Source organism: Trichosurus vulpecula, chromosome 3 (assembly GCF_011100635.1).
Source record: "Trichosurus vulpecula isolate mTriVul1 chromosome 3, mTriVul1.pri, whole genome shotgun sequence".
Taxonomy (NCBI): Eukaryota; Metazoa; Chordata; class Mammalia; order Diprotodontia; family Phalangeridae; genus Trichosurus; species Trichosurus vulpecula.
In genome coordinates, this window is record NC_050575.1 from 207,940,714 (window position 1) to 207,965,670 (window position 24,957).

The 24,957-nt window shown below is 44.1% G+C and overlaps 1 protein-coding gene across 1 annotated transcript in view; it reads right to left on the reverse strand.

The window, feature by feature from the left end:
• The window catches only part of ADCY3 (adenylate cyclase 3), a 122,873-nt gene that overhangs the window by 8,705 nt on the left and 89,211 nt on the right, over positions 1 to 24,957 (reverse strand). Inside the window, exons 7-16 of the mRNA XM_036749498.1 lie at positions 24,263 to 24,443; positions 19,403 to 19,540; positions 13,524 to 13,666; positions 12,310 to 12,471; positions 10,835 to 10,922; positions 8,728 to 8,844; positions 6,643 to 6,902; positions 4,461 to 4,523; positions 2,920 to 3,001; positions 524 to 682 (exon numbers count right to left, since the gene is read on the reverse strand). Of these exons, the coding sequence (XP_036605393.1) occupies positions 524 to 682; positions 2,920 to 3,001; positions 4,461 to 4,523; positions 6,643 to 6,902; positions 8,728 to 8,844; positions 10,835 to 10,922; positions 12,310 to 12,471; positions 13,524 to 13,666; positions 19,403 to 19,540; positions 24,263 to 24,443 (1,393 nt within the window). The remainder of the gene's footprint in view (positions 1 to 523; positions 683 to 2,919; positions 3,002 to 4,460; positions 4,524 to 6,642; positions 6,903 to 8,727; positions 8,845 to 10,834; positions 10,923 to 12,309; positions 12,472 to 13,523; positions 13,667 to 19,402; positions 19,541 to 24,262; positions 24,444 to 24,957) is intronic.

Here is a 24,957-nt window from a genome sequence, read left to right on the forward strand (position 1 = left end):
AGTGTGCTGATCTGTTTGAACTCTTTCCTTATAATGAAGGAAGTGAGAGAGTCATTGGTACATGACAGCAATGGTTTAAAAAAGCATCTATAAGGTTGGGACATGATTGAATAATAATTGATTATAGCTGGATTGTCAGTCAGTCAGTCTATAAACATCTATTAAGCACCTACTATGTGCCAAGCACTGTGCGAAGCACTGGGGATACAGAAAAAGGTAAAAGACCGCTGTTCTCAAGGGACTCTGCCGGAGACTACTCTTGATATTTTAGAAAGCGCCTTCATGGACACTGATAGAATGTCAGCTCTTTGAGGACAGGGCCTGTTTCACAGCTGTCTTTGAATACTTACTGCCTAGTATACAGTAGGTATTTAATAAGTGTTTACTGATTGTCTTATTTGGTCCTCACCACAAGGTAGGGCCACCAGAGGACAGGCAGGCCCCGTCCAGGGATGTCTGGAAACCCTTCCCTGCCCCTCATTCTAGGTCTAGGGTAATGGTGTCAGGTTCCCTCCCCCCTCACCTCATCCCGTTTCTTTGAGCCCAAGAAATGACGGGCCACATGCTCTGGCAGCATGTTTGTGACCAAGGCCTCGTTCCAGCGTCTCATCTCATATACACGTTCCTTCTGGTCATGGACTTCAATCTTCCACAGGAACAGGGTCCGGGCCAGTTTTTCCACCTGCCAATTCAAGCAAACAGCATGATCCACAGCTGGGCTGGAGGAGGGTCGCAAGATCAGATAGAGGAAGGCAGATTTCAAGCTGGAAGGGACCTTAGAAATCAGCTAGTCCATCCCCTTCCTTAGACCAATGATCACAGGGAGGCCCAGAGATGGCAAGTCATTTGCTTGAGATCACACAGGTGGTGCTTGTCAGAATGAAGGTGGGATTTGAACCCAGGTCCCCTACCTCCAGAGTCGGCACCCCTTCCACTATCCTACAGGCAAGGGGCCCTGGAGCTAGGAATGAATGGGGAAACTTTGCAGAAACGTGGGTAGACATTTGGCAAAACGAGAGGTAGAAAAGGCTCACTTGGTTCAGAAAGTCAGTGCCAGAGGTCAGCTGAAGTCCCAGGTGCCCCAATCCACAGAGCTTTGGGACAACAGACCTAAACCTGGAAGGGACCTCCAGGCCCTTTGTACAGCCCCCTCACTTCACAGGTGAGAGAGGTAAAGGAACCTCGAGAGGCAGTCAGGTGGCACCGTGGAGAGAGCACTGGGCCAGGAGCCAGGAAGACCTGAGTTCAAATCCAGCCTCAAACAATTACTAGCCATGTGACCCTTGGCAAGTCACTTTGCCCCTATTTGCCTCAGTTTCCACAACTGTAAAATTGGGGGGGGGAATAATAACACCTACCTTCCAAGGTTCTTTTGAGGATCTAATGAGGTAATATTTGTAAAATGCTTAGCACAGTGCCTGGTGCATAGTGGGTACTTAATAAATGCTTGTTTCTTTCCTTCCTTCCTTCCTTCCTGCCCCGGGTCACATAGCTAGAAAGTGACAGAAGTGGGATTCGAACCCTTGGCTTTTGACTCCAAATCCCAGTGCTCTTTCCATTGTACAATGCGGATCGCAACAGATCAAAGAGGAGCTCTGCATATTTTGAGACTCCTGGATGCTAACTCTAGCCCTGGTCATTGGCTAAATGGTGGCAATGGGGGTGTCCTGGCCCCCTTTCCCCTCCCCACCTCCAACCTCAGAGGGTACCCGCAGGTGGCACCTGGACTTCCACTTTTTTCTTCCTCTCCTTTGTTCTCTTGGGATTCCCCTCCCCCCGCTCTCCTGCCAATGGTGTGTCTGAGGACAGGACAACTGACGTATCATTTTAGCTGCTCCTCACTTCTCTGTCTCGCTGACTCACAGACCTGGGGCTAAAAAGGCCCTCGGAGGTCAGAGTCAGAGGACCTGGGTCGGATCCTATCCATGGTCCTTACCACTTGTGTGACCTTACGTCACTTCCCTGCCCCATGCCTCAGTGTCCCCTTCTGTAAAATAAGGAGGTTGAACTTCTGTTGTTGCTCAGTCATTTCAGTGCTGTTCAACTCTTCGTGACCCCACCTGGGAACGAGATGGCTTCGAAAGTTCCTTTTTCACTTAAACCTATCCAGGAGGCCACTAGGTGGCTCAGTGGGCAGAGCACTAGGCCTGGAGTCAGAGAGATCTGGGTTCAAATCCAGCCTCAGACACTTTCTAGCTATGTGACGCTGAACAAGTCACTTAACCTCTGTTTGCCTTAATCTTCCGGAGAAGGAAATGGCCAACCACTCCAGTATCTTTGCCGAGAAAACCTCATGGACAGTATAGTCTAAGAGGTCACACAGAGTCAAATACAGCAATGATCCTATCCAACCCCATGAGAGAACTAAGGTCAGCTCTAGAGCCTCCAACTCACAGGCTCTCTCCATGGCACAAAGCCGCCTCTTGCCCTACCTAGCACAGAACCTAAACACGATCCCAACACTCACAAAAATGGGCTGATGCGCCACTGGGAACCCCACACAAGAGCATGTGGTCTTCCCTGAGAAGGCAGAAAAGTCAAGCAGCTCTAGATCAAGTTTGGACAACACTTGAGATTCCATCAATGTAGGGAGCCCTGGGTGCTCACTCTGCCGATGCAGATCAGTACCTTCTCTGTAGCTCAACAGCCTTAGAGACTTGGCTAGGCAACAGAGACATTAAGTGACTTGCCCAGGGTCACACAGCCAGGAGGTTCCCAGGTCCCCCTGAATCTAAGGACAGCTCTCTCCCTTACGCCTCTCTGCCTTTAGCTGAAGTTCCTAAAGAGGAAACCAAAGCACAGATAAGGATGTCACTTACCTAGGGTCACACAACATGTCAATGAAAGAGAAACTGTAGCTAGACCCTAGCTCCCCCCAGAGATTTCTAGGGCTTGGGTACAGAGCATAGAGGTACTCACATGTCGGGCAAAGTAGTAAAAGCTTATCATCATCACGAAGACCATCACGGTCATGGAGTACTTGGAGGGGATCAGGGGCAGCCTGGGCCAGGATGAGGGAGGAGCAGGGAGAGAAAGAACATAGAGAATGTGTCAGACTTGACTCTGAATGGGATTTTCTTCCCACTTCCTGAAAGTCAGCCCAAGAGACGATAGGGACAGGACCCATTATTTAGGTTAACCCAGGGTTTACTGCTCCCTAGCTCCACCCGACCCCACCACCCAATAACCTTCCCCTGCTCCTCAACACCCTCCACATTGACACCCAAATCATCCTAGACTTTAAGACCATCCTCACCTGCCTGTTGAGCATTCATCAATCTTCTGGCTATGCTTAACTCCTGACCCAACCTAGACCCTGTGACCAGGCATTGCAGGGCACATAATGTTGGGTGAATATATTACTATCTGATAAACCAGTTCTAATTACAGAAGGAGTGCAGTGACTCGGACATAGGAACACAACAAATGTCTCTTTAATTGTATAGAATTCCGAGAAGGAAGAAGTCACTATCCTGTAACCATCACCTCCCGCTACCACAGTCTCCTTCACAGTTTACCCCCAATCAGCCAGTTTTGGGGGACCCTACAAGCAGCCAAACATGGCTATCCTCCAATAACTTGCTCCATTCTTCCTCTCTTTCCCTTTCCTTCCTCTTTTCCTTTTTCTTTCCCTTCTTCCCTTCCTCTTTTCCTTTAAAATTTTCTTTCTTTCTCTTTTTCCCTTCCTTCCTTTCTCTTCCTTTTTAATCTCTATTTTCCCTTTTCTCTCTTTTTTCTTCCCCTTCCTTTCTTTTTTCTTTTTTTATCCTCTTTCCCTCCCTTTCTCACTCTCTTTTCCCTCTCATTCTTTTCTCTCCCTCATTCTTTTCTCTTTCTCTTCTCTCTCATTTCTTCTCATTCTTTTCTTTTTCATTCTTTTATCTCATTTTCTTCTTTTTCTCTCTCTCTTCTTTCTTTTTTCTCTCATTCTTTTGTCCTTCTCTCCTTTTCTCATTCTTTTTTCTCTTTCTTTCCTCCCTTTCTTATTCTCTTTTCTTTTTCATTTTTTCTCCTGCATTCTCTTATTTCTCTTTTATTCTCTTTTTTCCTCTCTCATTCTTTTATCTCACTGTCTTCTTTCTTTGTCTTTCATTTTCTTTTCTCTCTCATTCTTTCTCTGTCTCTTCCTTCCCTTCTTTTCCTTCTGTTAACTCATAAAAACAGTCCTCTTCACCCAACCATCAAACAATCTCCATCTCCCTCCACCATCTGTTCCCTTCTGGAAGTTTTCCCTGACTTAGAACAGTGCTAGGACCCAGTGACAAAGTCTCACCTGGATCTATAACGCCTCTATCTGCCTGCATCACTCACCCATGTGCATCCCTCAAGGGGTGAGACTGTCACTTCTTGGTGTATTACAGCCTCCACCCCGACAAAAGCATTATAGCAAGTTCACAAAAATGAAAGGACAGTGTGGAAATGAGGAGGATGAAAGGGAAGGAGAAAGCAGTGATCCTTACCCATCAGTGCCATTGAGGGTGGTGAACACCTGCATCTTCTCTGTAATGACCAGGGGTGGGAAGCTAATAGGACAGACATAGTTCAGTCACTTCCCATCTAGTCCCAGAGCCAAGCGGGCATATCAGAATATCGGTCACGCCCCACCTGTTCTCTATTTTCTGGCACCTTCCACTCTCCCTCCACTCTCTTCCTTAGGGTATCTCCTGACTCCCTGGGTTAGCCCCTAACTTAACTTCCCTTAATAGCTAGTCTTCCCTTGAGCTCCTGTATTTCTTCCCCCCACCCCACCCCAGACTTATAGTTTTATTTCTAACCTAGGAGCTTTTGAGAAGAGCCTTTAAGGAGAAGTAAAGAAAAGATACAACGCTCCTTTACTTAGCTGACCTTTGCTGATCCAGAAATAAAGAAGGCCTTAGACAAAGGAGCACATTAACAGCCAAGATGTGGCCAGAGTAGCATTTTTGTTTTTAATGTGACTGTAGCTAAGGCATGACATAGGCAGGGGTGTACTGGAGCCAGCTCAAGCCAGCTCTCGATTATTACGTTTTCAGTAGCCTTTTCACCTAGAAAATTGGCAAATGTTGCAAATCAGGGCTTGATTTATTGATTTGTTGATTATTTAGACTTAAGAAAGTGGGGGGGGAATGTTAATAATGCAGGTTAAACTTAAAAGTGTGTTATAAGTACAATTTGGGGGTGTGGGGGAAGCCAGTTGTTAAACATTTATCAGATGGGGTAAATTTATAAAAGATTATAATTCCAAGGGTGGGTAGCTGGCCCCCCATAAACAGACTACATCACAGAGAAGAATTATCTTGGGATGCTTTTGTTTTGGGGGGTTTTTTGGAGGGGGGAAGGCAGGGCAATTGGGGTTAAGTGACTTGCCCAAGGTCACACAGCTAGTAAATGTGTCAAGTGTCTGAGGCCAAATTTGAACTCAGGTCCTCCTGACTTCAGGGCCGGTGTTCTACTCACTGTGCCATCTAGCTGCCCCATTGAGATACTTTTGGCACCAGTCATTAAACTCCTACCAATAAATTTGTGTTTGTTGTGATAGTTTCACTCTCTTTGGACCTTTCCAATTCTGTCTGTTACAATTCTTTGTTTGCTAGATCAGGGGTCACTTTAAAGATAGGGGCCTAGCTGGAAGGACCAGCAGCCCTCTCCTTTTCCCACCTAAGGGCCCAAGTTCAGGACAGATGTAAAGGGGGATCTCAAAGTACAGGTAAGACAAAGGTAGGATACTAAGGTCCCTCTTTTCCCAGGACTTCTCCTTATTTATTGAACAGACACCTTGGTTTAGGGAGGAACGGGGCCTATCTGAGGTTAAATACTCATTACAGGGCTAGATTGGGCTCCTACTCCATCCCTTCCATTCCGCAGCTCAGCCCTATCACTTGTGTGACAGTAAAAACAGTAAAGTACTAGAAAGCAGGATGGGGCGAGGGGGCAGAGAACCAGTGCCTGACTCTCCTATAGGGGTAAAACTAACCGAATGGCTTTGTCTGAGTGCATTCTGTCTATATTGGAGGTCCACTGCTCTCCAGTGTCCTCTCCCTCTCCTGACCCCCACCCCAAAATGTTTATTCAAATAATCATCTTTGTAACAAATGCTCAGATCCTCAAAACTAACACTAACAATAGAGGTAGGGGAGTAGACAATGAGTGACTCAACCTCACTTTTCCCTCTCCTACCACTGTTGGGGACTGACTCCTGTAATGACAATTTAGATTTGAAGATCTTTCCCACCCAGGACCTGATTATCTGATGTCTGAATAAATGGTTTACTTATTCTACCTTCTATATGGAGAGTCTCTTATATTTTGCAATACAGAACCACATAGGCATTTTGACAATTATCGTCTCTATTGTGATTATCGCCTTGCTAATACAACTCCCCAGACTATAACTCAGGATGTGGAAGGGGTCTGTGCCCCAAATGCACATCCTTTCAGTAGTGAGTCAAAGAGAACCTAAGACACTTAGCTTGCTCTAGTCCTGACTACTGGAGCAAAAGGGTGGGCAACCTGGAGCAGGTGAGTAGCCTGAAATGGCCATGCCAGGGACAGGAAATAGATGGTGTGAGGGGTGGAAGACATGGCCAAAGGATGACTGATCGGGAAGGGTTGGCTATGGGTGGAGTATGGAGGGCTTTCCATAGGAAAGGGGTACCGCCTTACTCATGTTCCTGGAAGCGTTTTCTGTCATAAGCATCAAAGATGGGGCGCCAGGCGTAGATGTTGATGACACCCACGGCTGCTGTGACCAGTAGCATGAGCGTGAGCTTCACCATGTGGCTGACCTGCACCAGCATGATGGCGGCAATGAGCGCTAGCACGGCAATGTAGCTGTAGTACTTGGGATTGTCCACACAGCCGCCTGCCATGATGGTCACCGTTGTCCCATTGGTAATTCCCGTGTAGTTCTGCAAGCAGCTGAGCTAAATGGGGAGCAGAGAAAGGAGGTGAGTGGAATGGGCAAGATAAAGGAAGCAAGCAGCAAAGTGAGGGAGAACGAATTCAGCTGCCATTTCTAGGTATCCCAGAAACCCAGGAAGACAGAGGCGCCACAAAATTGCATCATTTTTGGAACTAACAAGCATCTCAGAGGTTATCTAAATGTATTGCATCATTATTCTCAGGAGTCAGATAAGAGTATAGTCATAGAGTCATAAGGGCAGCTAGGTGGATTGAGCGTCAGGCCTGCAGTCAGGAAGACTCATCTTCCTCAGTGCAAATCTGGCCTCAGACACTTACTAGCTATGTGACCGTGGGCAAGTCACTTAGCCCTGTTTGCCTCAGTTTCCTCATCTGTAAAATGAGCTGGAGAAGGAAATGGCAAACCACTCCAGCATCTCAAACAGGGTCACGAAGAGTCAGACAAAACTCAACAACAACAAAGGCAAATAGAGCGTTCTTGTACATACTTCTTTTTCAACTCAAAACAGGTAAAGTCTTTGGTGATTGGAATATTTGAGATCTTCCAAAATCAATTAGTTGATTGATAGATATTTATTAAGCACTTATTATGTGCCAGGCACTAGGCTAAGCAATGGAGATACAAAGAAAGGCAAAAGATGGTGCCTGCTCTCAAGGAGCTCACAGTCTAATGGGAGAGACAACATACAAACAACTAGGCACAAAGAAGCTATGTGCCCAATAAATTGGGAAAAATCAATAGAGGGAAGGCAATAAAATTAAAAGAGACTGAAAAAGACTTCCTATAGAAAGTAGAATTTTAGCTGGGACTTGAAGAAAGCCAGAGAAGTCAGGAGGTGGAGATGAGGAGGGAGAGCATTCCAGGAGAGGGGCACAGCCAAAGAAAATGCCTGGAGTCTAGAGATGGAGTGTCTTGTGAGAGGAACAGCCAGGAGGCCAGTGTCACTGGATTGCAGAACACATGTGCATGTGTGTGTGTGTATGCGAAGGGGAGAAACACTAAGGTAAAAGAAGACTGGAAAAGATGGGGCAGGTAATGAAGGGCTTTGAATGCCACATAGAGGATCTTATATTTGATCCTCGAGATGACAGGAAGCACTACTAGAGAAAAGAACTTAATAAATCGATGGACATGAACGTGTTTTTTTTTTCCTGACTGTACTGTCATCTTTTCTGAACCTTTAGTGAAGGACAATTTCAGAAGTGCAGGCCTACCAGAGAATAACACAAATCTTCTATTGCTATGCAGTGTTATTGCCAGGAGGAAACGGGATTAATGGCTAGGAATATTTATCTCACTTGGCTGCCTGTAGGTTTTACCTCATTGACTACACCTAGGAATACTCAGCCTCGTTGAATATTTTCCTGACAACAGCAACTCATCTAAAAAAAATGGGTCAATACAGGAAAATGCCTGGGCTCAGCTCTCTGTATCCAAGGAGGAATTTCTAGGCTTCGAGGCAGAGTGAGAAGGAAAAAACCTCAAAATAAGGCCACTTGCACTCTCCTAGACTGGCTGCTCCTGCTGGGATTTCTGGGTGAGTTGAATCCAGCTCTATTATATTAAAACCACACCCAAGTAGTCTATGAAGGCATCAGCTCTCCTTAGACTGGCACCAAGTACTTTGCAGATTTGCAAAGGTCCCTCCCAGCTCTAGGCCTATAATTCACATTAAACCCATTTCTAATTAGGTAGGAGGATTGGCTGATGCATAGTGGGACATGTGATCTGCTTTGACCATATAAAACAACAGAAAAATCTAATTCTGCTAAGAAAGTGAAGGGTTCTGCCACCTGGTACAAGAGTCAGCAAGTCAAGGAACTCACCATATCTACAACATTGGCCAAGATAAGAATGAAAATGGCGGACATGGCCCAAGTATTCCTGGCCCAACGGGTCCGGTCAATCCAGGTAGAAAAGGCCACAAGCTTCTTTGGGAATAGCTGTAAGGGAAAAGAATTTCAGGAGAGATGAGCAAGAACCATTGCTTCCCGAAGACACAATTGTGAGCTCCCCCTGAATACTGCTACAATCCAGTCCTGGGAGCATGGTCAGCAGCACTGAACGTATGAGGAAAGAATCTAGAAAGAAAAAATACCAGACGATGTCAGACAGAGCTGAGTTAAAGCCTGAGAGTCCCGGGAGGCACTGCTCATCAAACCACCCTGCCATTTTCTTGTTGCTGAGGATCCGGCCACCTGACTGACTCTGCTATCATTCTAGAAAAGCCACCTCAAGAGTGCATAAGGGCAGGCCTGTGGTGGGAAAGCCACTGTTGGATACATCAAGAAAAACGTCTGTCTAGGAGGGCAGGACAGAGATGCAAGGTAGGAAGGAGAGAGCATAAAGGCAAGTCTATGGATATTTAGACATAAAATTCTAAGCCCCTGGTGGATTGTTTATAAGCCTGTAACACAACATTGAGGATGAAAACCAGTTCCAGGTACCTCTTTGGCTGCGTTTCTCTTCTAGGGAAATATGGGTGAAGATCTTATTCATCTGTGTGAATGGTGGGCTGTCCCGAGGAGGAGAGATTGGCTCTGACGGGTATTGGCACTAACTCAGGATTTGGCCTTGTATTCCCAAGCCACCAAGTCATTTCAGAAACCACCATTAGGGGTCTAATTCCATACTCATGTCACTGCTAGGGAGCCACAAAAATAGGACAGAAAACATGGGATAGAAATGACTTGTGGTGTCAGCCACAATCCACAACCAGCCTCAATCAGTCGATATCATCAACGGCTGGAACATGCTATCGAACACCTAAATGAGGATGCTGGATTTGGTGTCAGAGGACCTGGATTTGAATCTTGGGTCTGCCACTTATTACCTGTGCAACCTCAGGCAAATCATTTACCCTCTCTGAAACTCAGGTTCCACATTTGTGAAAGGAAGGGCTCGAACCGGATGGCCTCTGAGATCACAGCCACCTCAAAGTCTCTCATCCTCCAAAGGATGGAGGCTTAACACAGTCAACTGTTTACACTCTTAGTATAAGCAATCACTGAATGGCTCAGCCTTCCTTTGGTTAGGATTCATGGGTATGGGACTCAATTGTTGGAGAGCAGAAGTGAAAAAAATCCTTACAACTATCACAAGTGTGAGTCACAAATTCTTCAAATGTGTTTTTATTCTCATATCAGCACCCTCAAGGAGCCTCCCAGCCTAGCCTGCACCCAGCACTCACCCTCCGCTGGCAAGACTCTCTCCAGTCTTCTGTTGGACAAGGCTCGCTCAGTGGTTATATGGGATTTATTCTGTCCTTGACCTGTAGGGCAGCTGGGTAGCACAGTGTATAGAGTGCCAGGCCTGGAAACTAAACTTCCTGCATTCGAATCTGTCCTCAGATGCTGTCTGTCTCTAGGCAAGTCACTTAACCCTATTTGCCTCAGTTTCCTCATCTGTAAAATGATCTAGAGGAGGAAATGGAAACCATTCCACTATCTCTGCCAAGAAAATCCCAGGTGGGGTCACGAAGAGTCAGACACAACTGAAAATGACTGAACAACTCTGTCAACTACACCATGCGGTCTCTCATTGTTCAGTATGATTCAAATACATTGTGGAAAAAGTTGTCAAAACCACAGGCAAAGAAATGAAAGAGAGGATTGGCCAAGTGTTGTTATAGATACCTACACACCATGTCCCAAAAGTCTCAGTGCAGTTTTCAGCTTTAACAACCTACTGACCCTTTAATAACTTAACCTGGAAACTCTGGGTTACAGTTTCTCATTGGAAAATAGAAGAAAGTGGACAAGATGATCTCCAAGGTTCCTTTCTGCTCTAAATCCTATAATTCTGTGTCCATGCCCACTTTTGCCTCTACAAAACTCTGTGACAATATGGTTACCAATCTCTCTAGTGGTCGGCTTTGCTCCAACTTCACCCTTCCGCATGCCTCAAGTCTAAGCAAACCATGTGGTTCCTTACCCGGGGGAAGATGGCAGCCATTGAGCAGATTGTCAGAATCAGCAGCAGGATCTCTCCAACCACAAATGTCACGTAATTTGTCATCAGCCTGAAGGACAGAAAATGAAAGTGAGAAAGCTCTAAGGTCTAGAACCCAGGATCGGGGTGCTCTAGAAAAGGAAACAATCCTTTAGGCTTTGACAGCAAAGGCAGAAACCAGCCCTGTTTGGGTGACACAGCTCCTGAACCACTGCCGTCTTGTCCCAGACTCCTCTGGGCCCTTCTTAGTGTGAAATATCAGGCCCTCTACTCCATTCTAATCAATATTAATCAGTCTGATATTTTACATAAATCACATAGGAATAATTAGATAAAACAAGTTCTTACAGTAGGCCTTGAAAACTTTAATTCAACATTCACTACTTGTTCACCAGTTATGAAGCTCACTTGCACAACCATAAGAATGTTGACAAAGATATCTCCATCCTGATTTGCTCAAATTTCTTGTCCAAGCCTAGCATGGGTGGCGTGGTATTGAAAGTTCCCCAATTTGTTTTTGGTACCATCCCCTCCTGCCTAACATGAGAAGGAATGCATCTATCTTATGACCAATTAGTCAGTAGAGATAGCCTGGGCTTCGCCCAAACCATAACCCCCTTGCTGATATACCATTTTTTGGCTGGTGTTTTATTTTTGGCACTCAAAACAATCTATCAACCAATGAGATTTTGTATTTTGCTTTGCCTTCCAGAGTGTCCAGGTATCAAACAGATCATGATTAAGATCTGAGGTCCACTTTATTAGAAGGGGCCATGGACTCTTAGAGCTCTGCCTCAGAAGTTTTTCTTGCAGATTGGACATATTTGGACCCCACATCGGCTATAGACTCTGACCTCTTCTTGGACCTCTTTCCACTCAGCCTCCTCTATCCAGCACCATCCTGACTGAGTTTAAAGGGGGTGGGAAGAGGACAGGCAGGGGGAAGGATCATGGAGCAGAAGGCCTAGCCCTCCCCTGGACACATCATCAAGTTCACTGAAGTCTGGGGGAGAGCTGAGGCCAGCATCCAGGTGTGCTGAATCCCCACCTCTACCTCATTCTTGGGCATCACTGAGTACTGCAGTCTGAGTAGAGCAAAACTGGAGCTCGCTCCCATCCACATTTAATGAGGGTAACAGCATCAGCATAATGCTTTAAGGCTGGCAAAACATTTTGCATGTGTTCTCTTCTTCCGTCCTCACAACAACCTTGTGAGGTAGGTGCTATTATTATCCTCATTTCTTAGTCAGGGAAACTGAGGCTAAGCAGCTTTGTGATTTGTCCAGAGTCACACAGCTGGCAATTATCTGAGGCGGGTTTTGAACGCAAATCTTCCTGACTCCAAACTCAGTGCTCTCTCCACTCAACTATCCAGCCCAGCTGCTGTTTTTCCTTATTTAGGCCCAAGTGAAAGCAATCTGTCCCTTCTGCTGCCTTGCCTAGCCCACTCCCCTCACCAAGGATCAATCAGGATCACCACCAGGGACGTGCAAAGGAGCACGACGCAGGAGCAGCTGAAGGCAGCCCCGCTCTGCTTCTCCTTCTCCACTGAGTAACGTGTCTCCATCTCAGGGTCCATAAACCTCATGGAGAGAAGGAACGTGTTTCTTTTCTTTACTCTGTGGGGGGAAAATGAGTCCCAGCGAATTATGTTTTGCACAGGCTGTCCTCTATACCTGGAATATCCCCTTCTCCTCCTCCTCCTTCTTCCTCTCCTCTTCTTCCCTCTCTTCTCTTCCTCCCCTCCCTCCCTTCTTCCTCCTTCCTTCTCTCTTCCTTCTCCTCCCCCTCTTCTCTTCCCCCCCCCCCTTCTCTTCCTCCCTCTCTTCCCTTCTTCTTCCTCCCCCTCTTCTCTTCCTCCTTTTCTTCTCTTCTTCCTCCTCCCCCTCTTCTCTTCCTCCCTCTTTTCTCTTCCTCCCCTCCCTCTCTTTTTCCTCCTTCCTTCTCTTCTTTCTCCTCTTCTCTTCCTCCCTCTCTTGTCTTCTTCCTCCTCCCCCTCTTCTCTTCCTCTCTCTTCTCTTCTTCCTCTTCCCCTTCTCTTCCTCCCCCTCTTCTCTTCCTCTCTCTTCTTCCTCCTCCCCCTCTTCTCTCCTTCCTCCTCCCCCTCTTCTCTTCCTCTCTCTCTTCTTCCTCCTCCCCCTCTTCTCTTCTTCCTCCCCCTCTTCTCTTCCTCCCTCTCTTCTCTTCCTCTCTCTCCTCTTCTCCTCCTCCCCCTCTCCTCCTCCCCCTCTCCCCTTCTTCTCCCTCCCTCCCTTGAATTCTTGCACCCCCCTTTCAGGCTCAGCCTAGGTACCACTTCCTACAGGAGGCCTTTCTTGATTCCTGCACTCACCCCTCCCCACAGTTACTATGCATGTCTTTGGGTATTTCCCTACATGTATGTGATGTCCCCCTTCCCCCTCCGACACCCCCATAGACTATAATCTACTTGAGGGCAGAGGCTTGATCATTTTTGTGTTTGTATTCCCAACGCAGTGCCTGGTACACAGTAGGTGCTTAATAAACACTTGTTGAATGAATGAATGAGGGATACAGTCCTAGCTCTATACCCCTCTAAGCTAACCAGAAATATAGTCTAAGGCTCTCCAATGAGCTCATGACTCTTCCCCCCCCACCCTCATTAGCCAGTCAGGGATGGGGTGTGGGGAATGAGAGGGGCCATATTACTTACACCTGTGCTGACTCCCTCTCCAGCAGAGCCTCACTGAGCAGCTGGTTGAGCTCATGTTCATCCTCAGAGGCGTCCACAACCCTCTCTGCCAAATCGTGAAGGCGCAAGCGCCGCCGAGGGTTGGGGAACGAAGGGTTGACCACCTGCACACAGAATGTATGAGAATGGAAACTTGAGAGGCCTGAGAGTGAGGCCTCCTACCCGTCTCTCAACAAAGAGGTCATGGACTATGGGTGCAGAAGGAGGCATCTACATCCACACCCAGAGAATACGCTGGTTTGCTTGACTATGCTTTTCTTTGTTGTAAGAGAAGGTTCTGTGGTAGGGGATGGGGAGGTGACAGTGATGTAAACAATGAAGGAGAAACAGTAAAACATTTTAAAAGCATGTTTGAGAGAGGAAGAGCCACCGATAAGTCATAGGGTCATAGGTTTAGAGAGAGAAGGGACCTTCCTGGCCATCTAGTCCAAGCCCTTATTTTATAGATGAGGAAAATGAGGCCGGGGCGGGGCAGGGGACCCAGCCTGCCTGAGGTCACACAGGTAGTCCGTGACAGAGGCCATGCTTGAACTCCAAATCCAGAACTCTTTCCACTGCACCACAACACCTCCATAGCCAGGCCTTAAACGGCATTTATTAAGCCTGAGCATTGTACCAGACCATGGTAACACAAACAGGCAGCTAAGTGGTGCAGGAGACAGAATGCAGCACGTGGAGTCAGGAAGACACGAGTTCAAACCTGGCCTCAGACACTTGGAACTTTACGGTGTTCCAGGAGGGGTAACATGAGAAGAATGGATAGGTACAAAGAGGCCAGGTTAGGAAGGGACTGATATGCTAGAGGAGCTTGTCTATTTCATCCTAGAGGTAACAGGGAAGTAGTAGAGTTTGTGAAGGAGAGAAGATCAAGGTGACAAAAGATGGGGGTGCCTTGCACAAAGAATGGAGAGAAGGCCAATTGATCTGGACTGCAGAGCAGGGGAGGGGGAGTGATGCCAATAAAGGCAGAAAGATAGGTGGGGATTAGGTTTTGAGAGGATTTAAAGTTAAAGAGGGGGGTTGTATGTTATACTACAGGCAATCCGATCAGAACTACCCCTTAGAAAGTCACTTTGGGAGCTACAAGGAGGATGGACTGGAGAGAGGCTTGGAGGAAGGTCGAATGGAAGGTGATTTTAACAGTTCAGTTAAGAGGTACTAAAGACCCGAGCTAGAGTGATGACTAAATGAGTCGAGAAAAAAGGACAGATCAGGTCTCAAATATATACTCAAATTATACTCAATATATTCAAATTATACAAAGTGGGAATCCTCAGAATAATCTGGTACTGGATAAGAAATAGATTGGTGGTTCAATGGAACAAAATAGATACACAATATAAAGAAGCAAATGACCTCAGAAACTTAGTGTTTGACAAACACAAAGATTCTAGCTGTTTGTTGTTCAGTTGTTTCTGTCATGTCTGACTCTTTGTGACCCCATTTGGGGTTTTCTTGGCAAAGACACTGGAGTGGTTTGCCATTTCCCTTCTCCAGCTCATTTTAGAGTTGAGGAAACTGAGGCAAACAGGGTTAAGTGACTTGCCCAAGGTCACACAGCTAGGAAATGTCTGAAGCCGAATTTGAATTCAGGAAGATAAGTCTTCTGACTTTAGGCCTGATACTCTGTGCACTATAGTTTCACCTAGCTGCCAGACAAGAACTCACCATTTGACACAAATTGCTAGCATTTTAGAAAGCCCTTTGACAGAAACTAGGCATAGAAGAACATCTCACACCATATACTAAGATAAGCTCAAAATGGATACATGATTTAGACATAAAGGTTGATATCATAAGCAAATTAGGGGAGCATGGAAAAAGATACGTGTCAAATCAGTAGATAAAGGAAGAGTTCATGACCAAACAAAAGATAAAGATGATCACAGGAGGTAAAATGGATAATTTTGATTACATGAAATTAAAAATGGTTTGCGCAGACAAAAGCAACATCACTTAAATTACATGGAAAGTTGGAAACTGGGGGAAGTGTTTTTTATAGCAAGTTCCTCTGATAAAGGTCTCATTTCTCAAACATATAGGGATCTGAGCCAAATTGATAAAAATAAGCCCTATTCCCAAATTGAAAAATGGTCAATGGTCAGAATGATCAGAAGAAGAAATCAAAGCTATCAATAGTCATGTAAAAATGCTTTACATTACTAATAATTAGAAAAAATGCAAATTAAAACAACTCTGAGATACTATCTCAGACCCGTCAGATTGGCTAACATGACAGAAAAGGAAAATGAGAAATTCTGGAAGGGATATGGAAAAATAGGGACACTAATACATGGCTGGTAGAGCTGAACACTGGTCCAACCACTCTGTAGAACAATTTGAAACTACATCTAAAGGGCTATAAAGCTGTGCATATCCTCTGACTCAACAATACTGCTTCAAGGTATGAACACCAAAGAGACCAAAGAAAAAGGACAAAGACTCCCACGTACAAAAATATTTATAACAGTTGTGGCAAAGAATTAGAAATTGAGGGAATGCAAATCAATTGGAGAACGGCTAAATAAGTTATGGTATATAATTGTGATAGAATACTATTGTTGTATAAAAATGACAAGCAGGATGGTTTCAGAAAAATCTGGGAAGACTTTGAAAAACTGATGCAAAATGTAGTGAGCAGAACCAGGAGAATATTAAACACAGCAATATTATAATTATAATTATGAAGAACAGTGAAAGACTTAGCCACTCTGATCAGTATAATGATCCACAACAATTCTGAAGGACTCATGTTGAAAAATGCTATCCACCTTCAGAGAGAGCATTGATGAATTCAGACTACAGATTGAGGCATACTTTGTTTTCTCTTTATTTTTCATGCTTCCCCCTCCACCCTCCACAACCTGGCTAATATGGAAATGTTTTGTTTGACTTCATGTGCATAACGGGCATTGTATTTCTTGCCTTCTCAATGTGTAGGGGAGGGGATAGAGAAAATGAAAGAATTTGGAGCTGAAAATAAAAGTTTAAATTTTTTTTTTTAAAAAAAAAGACACACTGGCAACTGCTTGGAAATGTGGGATGCATTCAATAATTTGCTGAGGATGACACCAGGGTTGCAAGCCTAGGTAACTGGGGAGGTTTGTAGGGTTCCTTTGATTTCTCTCATAACATCACCTACCTCTGCTGCTACATCACTTGGGAGTCTTTCTAGAAAATAAGATCAACCACCAGGAAGGATTCTGTACTTCCTCCTTCACATTGATCTTTACCGTATCTTGTGGGTTAGCAGAGAGGCAAAAGCACTAGCCTGGCCTTTGGGAGGTTTGGATTCAGGTCTCAGCCCTGTCATCTTGTGACCTTGCCCATATCACTTCCCTTCTCTGGGACTCAGTTTCCTCATCAGCGTTGCCTCCTCCAGTCTTTTGCAGACGTGGAAAGGCCATGGGAAACGATGCCTTACAAAGTGTCAGAGTTTTTAAAAATGTGTTGGTTAGTTCAGCTAAACTATTTTTCCTCCTTTCTGTCCTTTGTTATAAAGATGGCACTCTGGGACAGGGACAGGGAAAGACAGATTAGGAAAGAAATAAAATAAAAACAAAAGATATTGATAGTAATTTATTTCTAAAATCTAAATGAACTACCTAAAAAAGAAGAGAGGAGAATGAGAGGGTCGGGTTAGATGACCTTTTAGGTCTCCAAAGTTGAGGTCCTATGAACCTATAATCCAACTCCTGCACCTGGACATCAGTGGCAAACCTTCAGGCTTGCTACCAGATGATGCTGGGGCCCGTGTGTGTGTAGAAACATTTGGAAAAGTGGGATGATTTCATCCATCATGGGCCTAAAAACAGCCATTGTTCCATGTGGCCCCTTATAACACATGCTTTAATATGCTTGGCACTAGGAGATTTGGTTTTTTTTTTTTTAATCATGCATATTTGTTAGAAGAATTTAGTTTCATCCCCCCACTCCCCATGGAGAGAAGTAGGAGGGAAAGAAAGTAGATTTTTGTTCATTCAACAAAATCTAAATTAAATTAAATATATATGTGTGTAGATTATATATGTATATGTGTATGCTTGTGCATATATATCCACACATATATGCATATACATACACATACATATATACTTATGCACATATTTACACATACATATCCATACATGCACATAATATACACATATCTGCACCCATACCCACACGTATAAATATACATATGAATATACACACATATTTATATACATATTTATATCTCATTTTTTAAAATTAGCAAAAATCTACTTTTTTCCCTAACCAAATTCTTCTAACAAATATGTATAGTCAAACAAAACAAATCCCCTAATGCCAAGTAAATTAAAGCATGTGTTATAAGGAGGCACATGTAACAATGATTGTTTTTAGGCCCATGATGGATGAAATCACCCTACTTTATTTTGTCAGTGTCACCACCAGAATGTGCATTCCAGTAAGAATGGCTTTGATCTTCCCAGATTCCCCCACCTAAATCTAAGCCCCTGTCACTTAACAAACCAGGAAACAGGCCTAGAAAAGTTGTGATGTGCCCAAAATCAAAATGCTAACTAGTGTCAGGGCCAGGACTAGAACCCAGGTCTCTTTACAATTAGTGCTGTCCGAAGGCGACTCAAGCTGCCTAGAGAGGTCACTGCCCGTCACTGGAGGTCTTCAGGAAAAGACTGGATGATCATTTGTCAGGTATGGCAGAGTTCATGCATGAGTTTTACTGTCAAGTCCTTTACAACTTGGAGATTCTGTGATTCTATGATTTCAACTTAGGTACTCTTACTGCTGTGAGATGCTTCTGGGGTTCAAAAAACTGACTTCTCAAGACTAAGGTAGGGGAAGCATTTGCCTGAAAAAGATCTGAGGGTTTTAGTGGATTGTAAGCTCATCAGCAGGATAACACGGCAGCCAAAAAAGCTAATGTGATTTTCAGCTACATCGAGAGGCGTAGCTTCTAGGAATGAGAAGATGATAATCCTCCTGTCCTCTGCCACCCCTCAAAAGTATGCTTTCTGATACAGGCACCACATTTTAGGAAGGCCACTAATGAGCAGGAGAGCATCCAGAAGGGGGCAGCCACGAGTTCAGGCATTATGAAGATAATCTGGGAGAGCTAGGGTTGTTTAGATTGGAGAAGAGAGTGCTGAGAGGAGAACATGATAGCATCTCCAAGAACTTGGGGAGTGGTTGTGAGGAGGACTTTGACTTGCTCTGTTTGGCTCCAGATGAAGGAACTAGGAACAATGGGTGGAAGTTGCAAAGGAATTGCAAATTCTGACTTTGTGTAAGGGAAAACTTCCTATCAATTAGAGCTGTCCAGCTATGGAATTGGGCACTAGGTGACACCATAATGCACAGAGTGCTGGGACTGGAACCACAAAGACTCATCTTCCCGAGTTTGGGTCCAGCCTCAGACACTTACTACCTGCGTGACCCTGGGCAAGTCACTTAACCCTGTTTGCCTCAGTTTCCTCATCTGTAAAATGAGCTAGAGAAGGAAATGGCAAACCACTCCAGCATCTTTGCCAAGAAAACCCCAAATGGGGTCATGGAGAGTCAGACTGAACAACAAAGCTATGGAAAGGACAGACTCGGGAGGAAGGTTGTTTCTCTTCCCTTGAGGTCTCCAAGCAGAGGATGGATGAGCACTTGTCATTTGGGATGCAGCAAGGATTCTCTGCTGAGCTTCCTTGCAGCTCTCAAGTTCTGTGAGGCTCTGTGATTCCCTCCCTAGCACTACCCACCATGGCAGGATTAATGCTCTTTTCTGGAGACTTGCCTGTCTACCCTCGGCCAGGAGACACCTTCCCAGAGGCAGACCCAGTGCTGCTCCTGCCCTGCCCTCTGCTGCTCACCTGGGTGTCCAGATCCTCGGTCTCCTCAGGGGTTGGGGAGGTGGCTGTGATGCTTCCATTCGGCTCCTTGGGCTCCTTGGTCTCCTTGGTGTTGATCAGGATGGGGGAGCTGGGCTGCGACAGCCCTATCTTTGTGGCCTGGCAACAAGAAAGAACAGCAATTAGGGGCCACAGGCAGGATGTGTGTCATAGTACTGGACCAGGAATTGTGGTACCTGGTTCAAACCTTGGCTCAGAGACTTCCCAGCTGTGTGACTTTGGGCAAATCACAGAACTTTGAAACTCTGCAAAGTGGGAATAATAATCCCTATACTACCTAATTCATTGGATTATTGAAGAGAACACTTTGAAAACTTTAAGGTACCATGGGAATGAGTTAGCATTACTAGCTTGACTTTATTCACTTTCCTGACTTGGGTGGGAAATGATGGGAAGTAGATTATCCCCCAGTAACCCTGGGTCAAAAATTTCCTTGTTCTGTCTCTCAAATCAGAAGCTTAAGATATTTTTAAAAAGAGTTCTTGATCAACATCTCTATTCCATCTCTTTACACACTCTTGTTCTTGACAATCTCATTCACAGATCTTTGACTACAACCCACATCTCCCATCTCTGCGCATCTGTACTGGCCATACCCCACACCTGGACTGCCCTCCCTTCTCCCCTCCATCTTCCTTCAAGATGCAGTTCAAACACGTCCTACATGAAACATTTCCTGATTCTCCAAACTGCTAGGACCTTCCTTCCCAAGCTTACTTGTATTTAGCTATTTTGTACTAATTCACATTTATTCTCTTTATATTTATTTTGCATACACATAGATCTGAACTTAACAAACACAACTAAAGAAGCACTTCCACACACACAAGGGAACAGAAAAAGGGGATTGCACATGAAACTGTGAATCTCTATTATGTACACCTTGCTATTCTTTTTAAGTATATGACAAATTTAACATATTGCTTTCAAAGCTGTCTTTCTTCTTCTTCTGTTCTCTTCTATACATTTAAAAAAACATATCTTAATAACCTTTCTCTTTTTCTTGGTCAATTATATCCCTAAAAATGATTTATTATATTGCTTGGGGAAATTATTATGCTGTTTAAATCCAATTCTATGTGATTAAAAGTTGTCTACACCCAGAATGTCCCCTGACGCCAATAACTCTCTAGGAATGCTGGAGAAGACTACAAGGGAGTTTGGCTTCCCCCACGTCCTGTATCCACCCAAAGCATTCTTGCTTTGGGTTACCATATCCAGGATTTGTGATGGGTCCACCCAAACTAATGTTTTGGGCTCCCTGGTGTTTTTGCCCAAATTTTATTAAATGTCTGCAGTTACTCAGATCTATCTCATTCTACCTTGCTTTCAAGTTGCCCTTTCGGCAACTGTGCTTAACTATGTATGTGTGGTTCGTGTGCAGGCACCGTCATCTCAACCCTACATAATAAGTCTTCCAGAGCCTGAGAGGGAGCCACACCTCCTTTGGAGTTCTCCTCTACCAAACGACCTAATAAACTTCTTTGTAAAAAACATTTCAAATTTTGGGATTTGTTCTCATGAACAATACTATCCTTCCCCTTCCTCAAATTGAGAAAAGAGAAAAAAAACCTTTGTAACAAATATACATAATCTACTCAAACAAATCCCCACGTTGTATCTGTAAATGTATGTCTCATTCTGCAACTTGAGTCTGTCCCCTCTTTATCAAAAAGTTGGCAGTATGCTTCATTATTGAGCCTCTGAAATTGTATTATCAGAATTCTTAAGTCCTTCAAAGCGGGTTTACAATGTTGTTCTTGTGGTATAAATTATTCTCCTGGTTCTGCTCACTTCTCTTTGCATCACTTCATACAAGGCTTCCCAGGTTTTCCTGAAGCCATCCCCTTCATCATCTCTTATAGCACAATAGTATTTCCTCACGTTTTTATACCATAACTTGTTTAGCCATTCTCCATTTGGGGGGCATCCTCTTGGTTTCCACTTCTTTGCTACTAAAAAAATCTAATGTAAATATTTTTGTACGTATGGGTTCTCTTCTTTCTTTGATCCCTTTGGGGTATAGACCTAGAGGTGATATCTCCGAGTTAAGGTATGTACAGTTTAGTGACTTTGGGGGACAGAGTCCCAAATTGATTTCCAGAATGGCTAGACTAATTCATAGATGCACCATCATCAGTGCATTAACCTGCCTGTTTTCCTCTACAGGGTGTTACTAAAGTCTGAACACATAGGCAAAAATGCATATTTTCAAGAAATGAAATGAATGAAAATTTTAACATCATTTTATTTAATTGGAATATTAACAAATAATATCTTCAATATGGTTTCCATCACTTGTGATGGAAAGGTTGATGCTCTTTGCAAGATTCACGTGAACTCGATGCAATAACTCCACATTGCTGTCAACTTTAGCACATTCACTCTTTATGCATTCAATCAAATGTGTTGCATCTGGGATTTTCGTTGAGTACACCTTCTCCTTTAGCATACCCCAGAAAAAGAAGTCAAGGGGGCTAAGGCCTGTTAATATTCCAAATATTTCAAAATATGCATTTTTTGCCTATGTGTCTAGACTCTAGGGACACCCTGTAGTCCCTCTAACATGTGTCATTTTCCCTTTTTTTTTGGAGGTTTAAGAGGTGTAAGGTGGAACTGTTTTCATCTGTATTTCTGTAATTATTAAGTGATTTGGAGCCCTTTTTTTTTAAAGCTTGTGGATAGCTTGGATTTCTTCCTTTGAAAGCTACATATTCATATCTATTGAAGGATGGCATTTGTCATTGTTTGTATTTGTATCCTTAGTGCCTAGCTCAGTGTCTGGCACATAGCAGGTACTTAATAAATGCTTGTTGATGGATTGCTTTCCAGTCTTATTTCTCCACACTTCTATACACCTAAATTAGCCTGCCATCCCCTGAACATATCTTACATATAGCTACCCCTGAAAGTTCTCCATGGTACTTCCCTCCATAGGAAATGTCTTCCCCAAGCCCTACCCCATTTCTAACTATCAAAATCATAACCATAATTTATAGGCAGCTTTTCCATGAAGCCTCTCCATGATCACCAGTCAGAAATGTTACTAATCATATGGTACTTTCTACAGATGGCTTTGTGTTGTGACCTTTGGGTAAATCACATAATCTTTCAAAGCTTCACTCCTCCTCTGTGTGTTTCCCAGTGGGCCTGTTATCTTATCAATATGACTTTTCTCTCTAAAAGTGCAGAATGAAACCCATCTTTGCTGCCATCTTGTGCAACTCACACATGCACTCCCGTAAGTTCTCCCTCATGTTCACTCAATATGTTGGGTGGGTCTTCCTTGTTTCTCTTGACTTGCAAATATACCAGTGAAGTTTATGGGCTATCAGTTGCACCTGACTTTTGCCATGTGACCAGCCTGTCTTCCTTTCTGCTCAGGTATTTCTTTGACGACAACTTTTACTGTGCTCCTATTTCCTAACTCCTTGTTGGTAATGTATTGGAGCCTGCTTATGTCCACCCTATTCCTGTCTGTTGCCCTTTTAGTGATCCTCATTTTCAATTCTTCAAAGACCATAGAGTTTGCAGATTTTGAACTGGATAGAAACTCACAAACCATTAAGTCCAGCCCCTTATTTTAAAGATAAAGAAACTAAGACCCAGATAGATTAAGTGACTGCTCCCCAGGGTCACACAGCTAAGAAGTGTTGGAGGTGGTATTTGAACCCAGGTCTTCCAAACTCTAGGTTGAGCACTCATCCACAATACCATGTACGCTTCAGAGTCACAACAACTGTACTACCTAATTCAATATATAGAAAAATTCCCCCCAAATTAGAGCTAACCTAAAGTGGAAAAGGCTGTTTTAGGAGACAGTGGGCTCCCCATCATGAGAATTCGTCAAGGGAAGACTAGATGACCACTAGCTGGGGATATTAGAAAGAGATTTCTTATTCAGGTGTGGGTGGAACTACATTGCTCTCAGGTCTCTTCCACCTCAACATTCTACGATTCTGTGATGACTGAGTTAAACTGTAGTTGCCTTGTGGCCACCCATGTTTTGGTTTCTAACCATCTTTGTATTTCAAAGCCAGCCTTCCCCCACCCTCAGCCCCAATACATGCGCGTGCGCACGCGCACACGCACACGCGCACACACACACATTTTATATATCATGACTTCTGTTGGGAATCACATTCAAACTCCACTGCATACCCAGGGAAGTTAATATATTCAAGATAAATATTCTAGAGTTGATATGTGTCTCTGCTCCCCTGGAAATTTATATTTTTAAAATATTCTTATATCTACAAATCACACTCAGGTAACTATGCATCCTGAATTTAAAACCCTGAGCTCTTATTGGAAGGGAGGATATCATAATTCTAGCAATTCTAGAATGGATGTCCCAGTGTCTCCTTAAACTCATTGTCTACTTCCCCAAACCAGCTTCTACTTCTGAGTTTTCAAATTGTATCCCTTCTATTTCTGTCATTCTAAGCAATCTGACATAAGAAACTTATAATCTACAGAAAGGTTTAATGTATATATGGAAGGGGGCTGGAATTGACAGATTTATCTAATAAAAGGATGTTCTATTTGACAAAAGAATTAATGGTGACTTTAATTAATAAGCCCATTGTGCATAATTTACACTCAAATTTTCAAGAACACACCTAAGTATCAAGGACAGTGTTACCTACTCCTGCCTCCCACAATGCACCACTTCCAGGTTGTGAGAAATGACCACAATGCACAGCTTTATCTCATGAGCTGGAATCTTCTGATTGTCTCCATCCTCTTTCCCTCTCTGTTGGAGGAGCTGCTAGTGACCAGCTGGGCTCAAGGATGAAGCAGGAGAAAACAGGTACTCACCGTGCCATTGATACCATTAGGGGTCTGCTGCTGATCTGGAGACACGGGTTTAGGAGAACAAATGAGGTAGGTGACAATGCCTTTTTCCTCCAGGTAGTCACAGCGGCTGCCTCCATCACCTGGCTCCACTTCAAACTCACCCTTCAAGCAGTCCATGGTGCTCTGTGAGATGTGCACACGCCTAGAGTGAGGGGGAGCAAGTCAGTACTGGAGTTTCTACAGTGGCCCTAGCACCAAATTCTAAAACTTCTGCCATCAAAAGAGAAAGAACCTATAGGTACAAAAATAGTGATAGCAGCTCTTTTTGTGTGGCAAAGGATTGGAAATCGAGAGGATGTCCATTATTTGGAGGAATGGCTGAACAAATGTGATTGTGATGGAACACTCTTGTAATATAAGAGATGATGAGCTAGGTGGCTCTCAGAAAAACCTGGAAAGACTTACATGAACTGATGCAAAGTGAAGTGAACAGAACCAGGAGAACTTTGTACACAGTAACAGCATCATTGTGAGATGACCAACTGTGAATGACCTAGCTACTGTCGACAATGCAATGATCCAAGACAACTCCAAGGGACTCATGATGGAAAATGCCAGCCACATCCAGAGAAAGAAATGATGAAGTCTGAATGTAGATCGAAGCATACTTTTTTACTTTATTGATTTCTCTCTCTCTTTTTTGTCTGTGTTTTCTT